Below are 12,990 nucleotides of genomic sequence, written 5' to 3'. Positions count from 1 at the left end.
GGTGTCCTTGTGGGAAGTTGATTCCCAATTATGGGATCATTTCTCAATATACTCCAATGGGAGTTTAGAATGGTTTTTATTTTAGAAAAAGAATTATTATATTGAGTAATGAATGATGGTCCCTCAAATGAATGTTCCCTTTTGTTTTCTACTGTCTTGTTAATCTCAAGATTTGTTTTACTTTTATCCAGTAGTGTATTTCTCTCTATTGTTCCTACCTGTCTAAACGTATTGTTTATGATGTCTTTATCATATCCTTTGTTGATGAATTTATTGACTAGGATATCCCCCTGGGCCAGATAATCCGAGTCCAAAGAACAATTCCTTCGGACTCTTAAAAACTGGCCACGGGGGATATTCTCTAGCCACTTGCCATAATGGTTGCTGTTATTATGTATATATCCGTTCGCTGACACTTTTTTAAAAAATGTTTTCGTGATGATTTTATTCTCACTATTTACACTAAGTTCCAAATCTAGGAATGTGATGGTGGTATTATTTATTTCAGATGTAAATTTTAGACCCATGTTATTGTCATTAAATGTGGAAAAGATGTCCACTAGTTCTTGTTCTGCACCATCCCACACGAATAGCAGGTCATCAATGAAACGGCCATAGAACACGAGTCCAGCCCCCAGTCTCGCATTTCCCCACACATGGATGCTCTCCCACAGCCCCATGTATAGGTTTGCGTAACTGGGGGCAAACTTCGTGCCCATGGCCGTTCCACAGATTTGCAGATAGTATAGATCTTCAAATAAAAAATAGTTATGTTCTAAAATAAATCTAATAACTTTCAGGATGAATTCTCTTTGTATGTATTCTAATTTGGTGTCTGTCTCTAATGCTTGATTGATTGCCTCTATACCTTTATCGTGATTGATACATGTATATAGAGAGGCCACGTCACACGTGGCCCATATATACGTGCTTTTCCAGGGAATATGTGAAATCAAGTCGATGACGTGTAGCGTGTCCCTAATATGTGACCTCAATTTTGCCACAATAGGTTGTAAGTAATAATCTACATACTGGGACACGCTAGACGTCATCGACTCGACACCCGATACTATGGGTCTTCCTGGGGGTGTTTTTATGTCTTTGTGTATTTTCGGTATATGATAGAATACTGGTGTTCTTGGATGGCGTTTATAGAGAAATTCAAATTCAGATTTACTAATTATACTATGTATTTGGGCATCTAACAATAAAGTTTTTAACTGTGATTGATATTCCATCAAAGGGTCTCCATCTAGTGTGACATAATGAGTCTTATCATCTAATTGACGATATGCTTCTATTATATAGGTCTCCCTATTTTGCAGAACCACTCCACCCCCTTTATCCGCTTGTCTTATTACTATACTTTTATTTTGGCTCATTTCATCCAGAGCTCGTTGTTCATTTGGGTGGAGATTTTTTCTTTTTAGAGTAGATGTTTCATCACACATTTTCTCAAAGTCACGTAGGACTAGAGTATAAAATGTTTCTATAAATCCACCTTTGGACAAATACGGAAAAAATGTGGATCTTGGAACAAACGGGGAATGTACAATGGTAGGTTCAATATTTACCAAAGGTTCATCATGAATAGTGACCATCATTTCTAGTGGATTCTGTGTAAAATGTTGAGTAAAAATGTCAAAATTTGGAACTGTTGTTTTATTATTGGAATCTACAATACAATTAGTTTCAGTTGGTATCTGTATATTTAGATTTTGTGACTGCACAGATAGCTGAGATGCCATAAGTCTAATACACTCCTGTTCTTGTGTGTTAAATAACATTTCTTTCTCTTTGCTTTTAATAGCAAAGTGTCTCATAAGAGTGATCTTTCTTATATATCTATTCAAATCAACGAACAAATTAAATTTATTTGGTGTACTACTAGGTGCAAATGAAAGACCCTTAGCCAGTAGTGACACATGATGAGCCGATAGTACAAAACTAGACAAATTGAAAATACCGTGACTTTCTGGCGTCAAGAGTCTCAGTTTGCTTGTCTCCTTTCTTTGCTGCTGTTTCCCTCCTCTTCTTCCTCGGTGTCTCGTTTTCTGCGCGGCGTTGTTGATGGTGTTGTTTGGTTCCATAAAGGGTAAATTTTCTCCTTTTTCTCCTGAGCCTCGTGTTGGCTCACCATCTCTAAAAAAGAGTCAGTATGAGAGACAGTTTTCTTATCTTTACTATGGGAAGGCTTGGCTCCATCTTTTTTCTGTGTTTTAGATGTGGTACCACTAGTGGATTTTTTATCTAGGATATTAGTTTCTAGACCTCCTAGTGGTCTTTCAACTTCCAATATCTCAAATCTATTTTCAACAGGTGTAAGTTGAGGAGAATTATTATTAGAACTCGTACGTCCCTTTCTATCCCTATTGTCAGATCTAGAAAAATGTTTGAAAACTTTTGGTTTTTCTATGTGGGTGTGATTTTGTTCTCTCCTTTGATGTTCTTTACTCTGTTCTCTTTTCCTACTGGTTTTTCGTCCATATCTATGTGGGGTATAGTGTTGGGAATTATCTCTTTTGTTTCTTTTCCAATTTCGCACCCTGTCTGTTGCATAATCAACAACATCCCTTTCAAATTTATTATCTTTCCTTTCTAGGATGTCCTCCTCATATTTTAGAACTCTCATTGATACCAGATTATCTAACTCCTTGAATTCCTCACTATCAATGTAGGGGGCAATTGACTTTTGTAAGTCTTCAATTTCTTTCTCTAGACTTAATAGCTTATCCTCACGATAGGAAATGAGGAGTCTTATGAGTGCAAATGAACAATTTTCCAACGTTTGGTTCCAGTTGGCTGAGAATTCCTTACTTGTTTCAAAAGTAGGTTTTTTTAGGACTCTCAAACCCCTTGGAACCAATTTTTTATCCAAATATTTTTGTAAAGCTAATAAATCCAGCCAATGCTTCATTTCTTCCTTTGCCAATTTCTCTAGCCCATAGAACTTGGCTTTTAAATCTATATTAATGACACCATTGTCCTCATCCTCCATTTCTTCTACAAGATTGATTTCAGTGGTGGCCATATATTGCTGCCTTCTGGCTAATCGTTCCTTACTACTTAACATCATGTTGACAAATAGTTTAAGTCTCTATATATACCTGTTATGCTGCTGTCAATAAGCGTTGATTTTGGACAATTTACAGACAAAAAAAAAGACTGCGCTCAACAGGTAATAAAGATCTGAATGTAGTTAATAAACAGTATTGATTGGCATATTTGATTGACTATACATAAATTAAATTCTAATAGAATAGCTGAATTAGTACTGGTATTTTCTAAACATGCTAAACTAAAATCAATGGGTGTAATTGTGGACCTGTATATAATTAAACTGAAATAGCTAAAACCCTAAATCACTAATACAAATACATGAAATAAGTGATATAATAATATAATAAAATACAAATTTCTATGAAAGAAAAAATATATATAAAAATAAAAATAAAAATAAAAGGTAAAAATAAAAAATGAAAAATGAAAAAAGGGATTCAAAAATAGGATCTGGCAGCTCTCCACAAGGACCAACGACCTCCCAGGAATTCATTCGCCTCCACGTGCTGCTGTAACTCCGTTTGTAGACTGCTCACTCTTGGGTGAAGTGTCTGCTTCTCCAATAGCCCTTATCGGTGCAGGAACTGTGAGAGTCTCTGGAACCGTGACCCGGAAGTGGGATCAAATGCCAGGATGGTGGGTATAACCCTGAGGTTTGGTTCCCTGATGAAATCACCTTGAGTGAAGAAACGCGTAGGGAGGATTTTTTATTGGTATCTAGACCAGTTTTTATTAATACTCGTTCGCTGCCGTTTTGCTGCCTTTTATTTTTGCACAGTTGTGTCAGGACTTTGGAACTTTGCCGGTATAATAAGATCTCAACAGCGGGGTCGCACATCCGTTGCTCCGCATCCGGTTTACCCAGAGGGGGCGATTACACTTCCGGGTTACAGTTCCAACCCCTATACCCACCGGAGGACTACGGGAAAGACCGGAGCTCTATTCTTGAAGGGAGCGGTTTGCCAGTAGAGGTACAAGAACCGGGTACTTCATATAAGTGGGCATTATAGGGAAAACACCTTGCCAGTCTACACCAAACCTCAGGGTTATACCCACCATCCTGGCATTTGATCCCACTTCCGGGTCACGGTTCCAGAGACTCTCACAGTTCCTGCACCGATAAGGGCTATTGGAGAAGCAGACACTTCACCCAAGAGTGAGCAGTCTACAAACGGAGTTACAGCAGCACGTGGAGGCGAATGAATTCCTGGGAGGTCGTTGGTCCTTGTGGAGAGCTGCCAGATCCTATTTTTGAATCCCTTTTTTCATTTTTCATTTTTTATTTTTACCTTTTATTTTTATTTTTATATATATTTTTTCTTTCATAGAAATTTGTATTTTATTATATTATTATATCACTTATTTCATGTATTTGTATTAGTGATTTAGGGTTTTAGCTATTTCAGTTTAATTATATACAGGTCCACAATTACACCCATTGATTTTAGTTTAGCATGTTTAGAAAATACCAGTACTAATTCAGCTATTCTATTAGAATTTAATTTATGTATAGTCAATCAAATATGCCAATCAATACTGTTTATTAACTACATTCAGATCTTTATTACCTGTTGAGCGCAGTCTTTTTTTTTGTCTGTAGATATATATATATATCTATATATATATATATATATAGATATATATATAATATATATATATTCATAGTGCACTTTTCTTTTGCAAGTTGTATTGCAAACAAGGCACCCATTATTTTTTTTAAACGATGTTCATTCCAGTCAAAAAATTTCATCTTCAAAAATGTTCATTTTGTAACAAAAACCATTGACGCTGAAATAGTAATGGATTAGGAAGTTTCTGGTTGATTACTCTAGTGCAATATTTTATGTCCCGTATGTAGCAAAGCTCAAGGAATAGTGTACAGTACTTCTATAGCAAAGGTGATCAAGAGCCAGGTTATAAGGATCAGGCCAGGTTATAAGAATCTCCCTGTTGAGCACAGGGGGCTCAATCACTGTGCTGAAGCAGGGGATATATCCTTATAACCTGGCCTGCTGGTCGCTCTTGAGGACTCAGGTTGGCCACCTCTGATATAGAGTGGTAGAAGGAAACCACAGATAACATGGTGTACAAAGTGCTTGGGCAGGATTGTGTTTGTAAGGCTATCCCCAGTTGTGTTGTTAATCCCACTGGTGCTGGTGTGGTTATGCAGTGTTGTTTGACACAAATATGCACTTTCTATATACACTTAATGTTTTGCGAGTCTAAGACTTTTTTGATTGCTATAACTATATATAACTATCTGTGTGTATTCTCCTCCTAGATAGGAGTGTGCATGTATTCCTGTAATGCATTTCTGCTACTTTTCACTATAATATGTTCAAGCTGTTTGCTATAATATTAAAGTGCTAGCAGCAACTAAAAACAGGGCAAATGTTAATTCGGAAATGCATTGCAATTCCCTCCAGCCTTTTCAATTTTTATTATACAAAAAAAAGAGATTTTCAAAGTTCTAGTTCTTGCGTGTAGTTTTGCACGATATTTTATTTAATGCCATCTAAACCTACGTGAATTTTTAAAACACCAGTTGGGTTACCGGGAAATCCATGTTTACTAGCTGACACTTTAGATTACACAAGAGCGTGGTCCAATTATCGCAGTCTGAATAAACAGAGCCCGTGGGCAAAACCGGAAGAATCGAACACCACACGTTCCATTTAATCCATCACTTCTTGCCACATATTCAGCGTCAACTTGTGTCTATCAAGCTTTCTTAATCACTATCACTATCCCTGTACAATTTCACTCCTTCTATAGTGGTTTTTATACCTTTTTGATAGAATGGTCCTTATGTGCTCAGTTTGGATGTTTTATACATTATATATTTGTATATGTATTATATATAAAAAAAATGTTTTCGTGATTAGAGATGTATTCATGAATGTCAATTCTTCACTATGTGGTCGACAACCTTTTTGAATGTGGGGCAGGATCATGAACTTTTTATCACCCAGTGGGCCGGCGAGCCATGTTCAAAGACCTCATCAGGAAGTGATGTTGCCTGACCTTTGACCCCAACGAATTTGCAGGAAGTGACAAGGAAATGAGTCTGGAAATGTGGTTTAAAATCCAAAATAAAAACAATATAAAAGCAACAATGAAATAATACCAAACACTTGACTAAAATAAACACTTTCGCTTCTACTCACTTATTAATGAATGAAAGAAGCATAATGCAAGTCGGCAGATCAAATCTGGAAAAGATATCAGCCAGAGTGGAAACTAATAAAAAGCAACAATCAGGTGAAGTTAAAAACAACTCACCAGTTCAAAATCACCATTTCATTACTATGTAATAATCCTGTGGTATCAATATGGACCCTCACCCATCAAGTTAGTCATAATATGTGAGGTACATTCTGATATGTGCAGGTGCTGCCACCATATTCCAAGTGCAGCTTCAAATGCCTCTCAGCAAGGCCATCTAATGCCAGTTAATGCCTTCTGTAAGATAGTCACCATATGTAAGGTACATCCTCATGTGTACAGGTGCTGTCATCATATGCCAAATGCAACCTCTAATGCCTCAGTGATGTCAGGGCCCCAGCCAAAGGACCCCACCACCCGCACTTACCTTTCTATCGCGGCTCTGGCTTTCAGCACCAACGGCGCGCTCTCCAGTCAAAGATGGCCTGTGCTTTCGCTGCAGGCTACTCCTCTTCCCACACGCGCCATGTCGGCAATGTCAAGCTGACATGGTGCGTGCGGGAACCATGTCTCTTCCCCAGCTATTACGAAGCTATGGGAACAGTGTTTACTTTCGTTTCCTGTCACAGAACCTCAGGGCTCAGAAAAGAGCCGTGTGTTGGACAAGCCTGACACTAGACACATCCAGTAGTGAAAATGTAACAAAGGGTTTGGGGATCTTCCTTTTAATCTAAACTTCAGCCTTCCTGTTCTTGTTGCATCTGATTAGTTTGTTTCAGGGCTGTGTCACTGCCCCTTTTTTGTAGTACAGTGGTGAGAATCAGCACACCAAAGCAAAAGTAGCAAAGTAGTGTTTGAGGTGCAGGGAACCCAAGGGGACCCCTGAGTCCCTTACTACCAATAGCACAACAATCGGGAGAAAACCAGCACACTTGGAGAGAAAGAAGCTGCAAATATGTCAATCAAAACAAATATTTTACTCAATCATATAAAAGACCCCATACCAAGTGAATATAGAAATGTACAAACGGTGAGCTCAAAGCAATAGCAAAGGCTATGAAAAGTAACAATGATTGCAGGGAATTCTTGGCTTAGGCTCACTAAAGGTGACTGTAGAAAAAATAGAAAAAAATTATACAGGTAAATAAAAGGGTGGATCACCCTGGGGGAGGCAACCCAAATAACAGAGGGGAAAAATTGAGGTAGATAAGGGGTGGATAAATGCTGCAAAACAAGGGCAATAAATAAAGGGGGGGGGGGGGGCAACATTTTTGGAAAACCCGTCTTCAGGCCTGTTCTTGTCTGTTCTCGTTTGTTGTGTTGCTGTCCCCTTTTTACTCCTACTGAAATGTACGTTAATCAAGTGTTCTTACATGCTGTGTACAACAGATGCTTGCCGATGAATCTGAGAGCAGAAGATCTGGCCAGTGGCATTCTGCGTGAACGAGTGAAGGTTGGAGCCAGTTTGGCTGATGTGGACCCAATGAGTCTCGATAGATCGGTGAGTTTTCTCAAAGTTTTAGGGAAACACTGAATGTTCTTACAGATGTTCAAAATGTTTATGTAATAATCTAAACTCTGACTGCATTCAGAAGTTGGCTGGCATTTACAGTAAGGGGGTAGCAATGTACTGTTAATTTTTGTTAACTTTTACTTAGAAGGAACATTTTGTTGTTGTTGAGGGAATAATTTTGCTTGTAAGTAATGTGCAAGAAAGCCATTAACGTGCAGAATGCGATTGGGTACCATTACAGTTTTCTATATTGATTCTCCGATGAAGTTGAAAAATACCTCGTGCCCACGTTGGGCTTAGAGACAAAAGATATATATTTTTTTTAATTGGCCAGTTTAAAACAAAGTATGCTGGGTTTATCATTAGACTTTATCATTTAAGGCATAACTGTAAATGTAGGACAAAAAAATGAACTAAAATAAAAAATGCACTTGCAATCGCAGGTCCCCAGAAAAAAACACTTTGTCCTGAAAAGAATTACAAGACACATTGACGAGCTCTTGATCGTTCTGGTATCGGTGGCTCATGTTGTGCCAGTTTTAATAATGTATATACGTCACTAGATTATTCTTAAAGCATGAAAACGGATGTTATGTAACCTCGGTGAACAACCTCCATGTGCTGGTTTGTTCCCATAAAACTATTGCTAATGGCAGGAACCGTTGACACCTTCTGCTGAGATTAATGTTAATTATTCCGTTTGCAGAATAGCGTTTGAGTAACCACCCACAATTGTATGCCATGAGTCTATCCTTTAGTAATTCAATGATTTGAAAGCATGTTAATGCTCGGGTACATATGGCACAAACACTTTCTCTCCCCCCAGCCCCCCTCCCTAAGAGACATTTGTGTAAAACGGGGTGTACAGAGGCAGCAGCATGGTATGAAACTTTGGGGTGGCTGCTCACCCTGATCAAATATTAAAGGGACTCCAAGAATTTCCAGTTTTCTGCCCACCTGTGCAATTGGGTAGTTGGGAGTAAGTCTGCATGTAGACAAACTGAATTGAGCTGTTGCTCTAATGTAATCAGGTTCTAACGAACTTAAAAAAAAAAAAAATACATTTTAATGAGTAAATGTTGATTTAAATGACATTCTGCAAATGAAAATCAGAGCAGTAAGCGGATTTGACCCAGTCGGCTGGGTGCGATGTCCCTAAGGTACCTCTTCTGGAAGCCCCCCTGCTGTTTGCCATTTCATAGCGGCACTATTTGCATTGACTGGGTTGGCGGAAAGTCCCCCAAATAATTTGGGGGTTTGAAATGTTGATTTTTAACGCTAAGTTAGTAATGTCGATAGACTATCTTTGAGCTCCATAACTTTCACATGGAATCTTTGACAATTGCAGTGTCATTGAAATGAATGTCGTCATGCCAGGCAACAGATTAGGGACTTCTGATACTGTGTATGGGATGGCTGAGAAGGAAAGGGAAGCCCTGGTGACTGACAGCTGGTGTGTCATCTACACACACTTACCTGCCATGCCTTTTAATTTATTGAGCTTTCTTAAACTGAGGAGCCTTGCGAATGGCAAACAGATGTAACATGAGAGGATTTTGACTTTGCTGAAGAGTGAATGCTCCTCTGTGACGTCCAAAGGAATTCAATCTATCCCACCGCTAAGATTGTACCTCCGCAGAAAGTAAAAATGTAATGATTATAACGCCTGTTCCCACAAATTGTTTGGCTTTTTTTAGAAATGGCTTTTATTAAACCTCGGTGGTGCTGCTGACGCCCCCCTTGTGAGATTTCCCATGTAAGCCTGTGCTGTGTGTTCCTCCCAGGTACGCTTCGATAGTGTCGGCGGACTGAGTCAGCACATTCATGCATTAAAAGAAATGGTCGTTTTCCCTCTTCTGTACCCTGAGATCTTTGAGAAATTCAAAATACAGCCACCCAGGTGGGTATAGCATGTACTAATGTAATGTAATAACTTGAACCTGTTCTCTACTGTCCGCACTAAATGGCATCTTGGTGTTTTTTTGCTTTTGAACATATTTTTAATGCCGCCACTCGGATATGATGATTCCTCAGTTAAAAGCTGTCCAGATTACAATATGGCTAGACAGCAGTAAAAAAACGGGCACACGGAATACAGTGTTAAACCAGAAGGTTGGAAAACTTCAGACATAGAGCGATATTTATATAAGACGATTTTTAGCCCATTCTTCCAGCGCCGGAAGTAGCAGCGCTTGGTAAATGTGGAAACCGGTTAGATTATTTACAGATTGAGTGGGTAGGAGATTCCTGCTCAGTGGAACTTAAAGCGCCCCTGTCACCCACCTGAGATCAGTGACTTCCTTTAGACTTGTGTGTCTTGGATCTATATATAGTACTGTCCATGAGAAGATTGGATATGGAGCAAAAAGACTGCAGGTCCTCATCCCACTCAACTCCAGCATCAGATCCCTTCCTGTTGCTTGGTGAAGTGGAGTATCTGCCTCCTGCTACCCAGAGAGTGTTTTTGTCCACGCCGTAGCTCCATGATTCCCTTATCTCCAAATGAGGCGTAGGGGGCGCTGTTGCTTTATAATAGAAATGGGACAGGGAAGAAATGGAAATGTTGCAGGAGACATTAGTACGAATTGTTATAATAGGAGGCTTACTTTGGCTGCAAACTATTTTTTTTATTAGAAAGGTGTTTATTCAAATGTTTTCTTTAATGAGCCCCTTGGGGAAAGGGTTAAGTCTTTTTGCAGCAGCAGCTGCTGTTATGTATGCTGTGGTTATCCAAGATGTGATCAGCGGGGAGAGGAGAGGACATTTGTGCCCGCACAGCCCTTTTACCATGCGGCATGGATTAGCTGCTCGCATAACAGATGGCGGATTCTAAAGCCCTTCTTGCTATAAAGACCTATTTGTAAAACCTGCCTCTTTAATAGATTAAACCACTCGCCTGTAGTTCGGAATAACAATCAGCTTCCACCTTTTCAGCTGCTTTTATGAAACGCCCGTCCCCGGCACTGCTGGAGGCAGCAGTGATGTACGGCATCTCGGTGTATACATGCGGGAAGCTTGCTCAGTAGCAGGAGTGGCCAATTCCAGTCCTCAAGGGCCACCAACATGTCAGCTTTTCAGGATATCCCTGCTTCAGCACAGGTAATGACTGAGCCACCTGTGCTGACGAAGGGACATCCTGAAAGCCTGGCCTGTTGGTGGTTCTTGAGGACAGGAGTTGGCCACTCCTGGTTTAACACATACGATATTGGTATCTTGCCCCCAGGCATGTCCCCATGTTAAAAACAATGTTAATCTCTAGTTTCTCAGTTACATTTATACTGTACTGGGCACTGGGGGGAGCTCCATTTTAACCTCCCAAACAGTGCAACTGCTTTTATTTCCTCAACAGAGCATTAGGTTTTAAAACTAGAAAATGGCTTTGGAAAGGGCAAGAAGAGATTAGAAAGCAAAATGGCAATCAGTGTGGCTTGTTTCTTTAAGTTTTGACGTCTATTAACCAAATTTAAAACTGGTTTAAAATTGTGAAGCGGAAAAAGTGCTGGGTAGGATAGTACATGAGATAAGAGCCTTTTGCTTTCACAGCTCCAGTTTACTGTGCTAAGTATCCTGCAATACACTGCTATGCTACACCTACCCATACCCCTCTGTGGCACAGACGGAAGCCTGGATATAAGAAGTATATGGGGTCTGACTGCACTCGAGTGTCTTTTTTTTCTTCTTTTTTCTTTATTGATCTTTAGATTTTCGTTAAATTGGGCACCAAATGAAATAAAGGGAAGTCCTTTTTGGCATACAACTACTGTAAACATGTAAACGGCTTTTCATTTTGGGTATATTCCCAATTCAGTGTTGCTTTAGAGCGTTTGTATGTATTTCACTTTACACTTTACCTTTTGAGCCCTTATGATATACCAGGTACGTCATACACACACTCCCTTGTTTCGGTGGGGGGGGGGGGGGGAATGGGGGGCAGGGAGAAGGCGCCGTGCACTCTAAAGGTTAATATGCGGCCGGCATTCCACTCGCCTATAAAAGTACGAAGGTTGAAATATTATTGATCTCTATTTTATGGGGCGTTGCTTAACAGTAAGCAGCAGCATGTTATAAAATGAACAACATTATTTTGTACTCTGTAAAATAGTAAAGAAAGTATTTGTGTCTCGTTGTTTTTTTGTTTTGCTTATAGTGGAGTATGTAAACCCTAAAGCAGGAGTGGGCAAACTCCAGTCCTCGAGGGCCACAACAGGTTTTAAGGATAGACCTTAAGGACGGGCGTTGGCGACTCTTGCCCTAAAGCGTAGTATGCCTGATGGTATTTCTCTTCTCTCTTTCGCAGGGGCTGCCTGTTCTATGGCCCTCCCGGAACAGGTAAAACTCTGGTGGCTCGAGCTCTTGCCAACGAATGCAGTCAAGGCGATAAAAAGGTGTCTTTCTTCATGCGCAAAGGGGCAGACTGCCTCAGCAAGTGGGTGGGTGAGTCTGAGAGGCAGCTGCGGCTCCTGTTCGACCAAGTAAGTTAAACAGAAGTCTTTCAAACGTGATGGTCTTTATATCAAGATTGAGTTTTATGACACTCGCACACAATGCTTACCTGAAGCGCTGTACGTTTGTGAATTTACCACAGTTACAAGAATCTAGCATTGGATTTTGCTGTGTTTTCATGTACACTGCGATCACAAGTAATGCATTCTTCCACATCTGCAACAGGTGTTTCATCTGGCAGAGCAGATTGAGATAATGGGGATCTCCCATGTATCCATGACTTCTTAATTGATGTGTGCTTGACATACACAAATATAGCAGACACTTTGCGGCATAAGAAGCCTGCAAATCATTTACAAGCAATGAATTCATGTATATATTAGTGCAGGAGTGACCAGCTCCAGTCTTCCCCCTACCCACAAAGTGGCTCAATCTGTGACCCCGTCAGCAATTGATATGTGATGGAGCAGGGATATCCTTAAAACCTGACCTGTTGGTAGCACTTGCGGACTGGAATTGGCCACCCCTGGTTTAGTGCCATCTATTTGGCATATTTGTGTAATGGTGGTGCAAAGCTTTTAATCATGACATATACACAACTTTAAAAAAACTATTCAATATGTCCACTTTTATTACTAGTTAAAAAAAAAAATCACATTTTTAAACAAGGGTATTACCCCTTTCACTGCCAGAGGTAGTTGCCACCTACCTGTGTCGCCAAGCAAATGGGCAAAATGTTGCTATACATTTGTTTAACCATGGTACCGGTGATAGACTTTCCATGTACCGGTAAAGAAATGACACATTGC

At 39.8% G+C, this 12,990-nt stretch overlaps 1 protein-coding gene across 2 annotated transcripts in view; it reads left to right on the top strand.

Annotated features, from left to right (window-relative positions):
* The window catches only part of ATAD2B (ATPase family AAA domain containing 2B), a 133,636-nt gene that overhangs the window by 37,895 nt on the left and 82,751 nt on the right, over window positions 1–12,990 (top strand). For both annotated transcript variants that reach the window (XM_075598454.1, XM_075598453.1), the window contains exons 10-12: window positions 7,615–7,726; window positions 9,523–9,638; window positions 12,036–12,210. In XM_075598454.1, the coding sequence (XP_075454569.1) occupies window positions 7,615–7,726; window positions 9,523–9,638; window positions 12,036–12,210 (403 nt within the window). The remainder of the gene's footprint in view (window positions 1–7,614; window positions 7,727–9,522; window positions 9,639–12,035; window positions 12,211–12,990) is intronic.

The sequence above is a fragment of the Ascaphus truei genome, chromosome 4 (genome assembly GCF_040206685.1).
Source record: "Ascaphus truei isolate aAscTru1 chromosome 4, aAscTru1.hap1, whole genome shotgun sequence".
NCBI classification, from domain to species: Eukaryota; Metazoa; Chordata; class Amphibia; order Anura; family Ascaphidae; genus Ascaphus; species Ascaphus truei.
The sequence above is the reverse complement of the archived record's forward strand: the minus strand, read 5'-3'. Positions and strand labels throughout refer to the sequence as shown.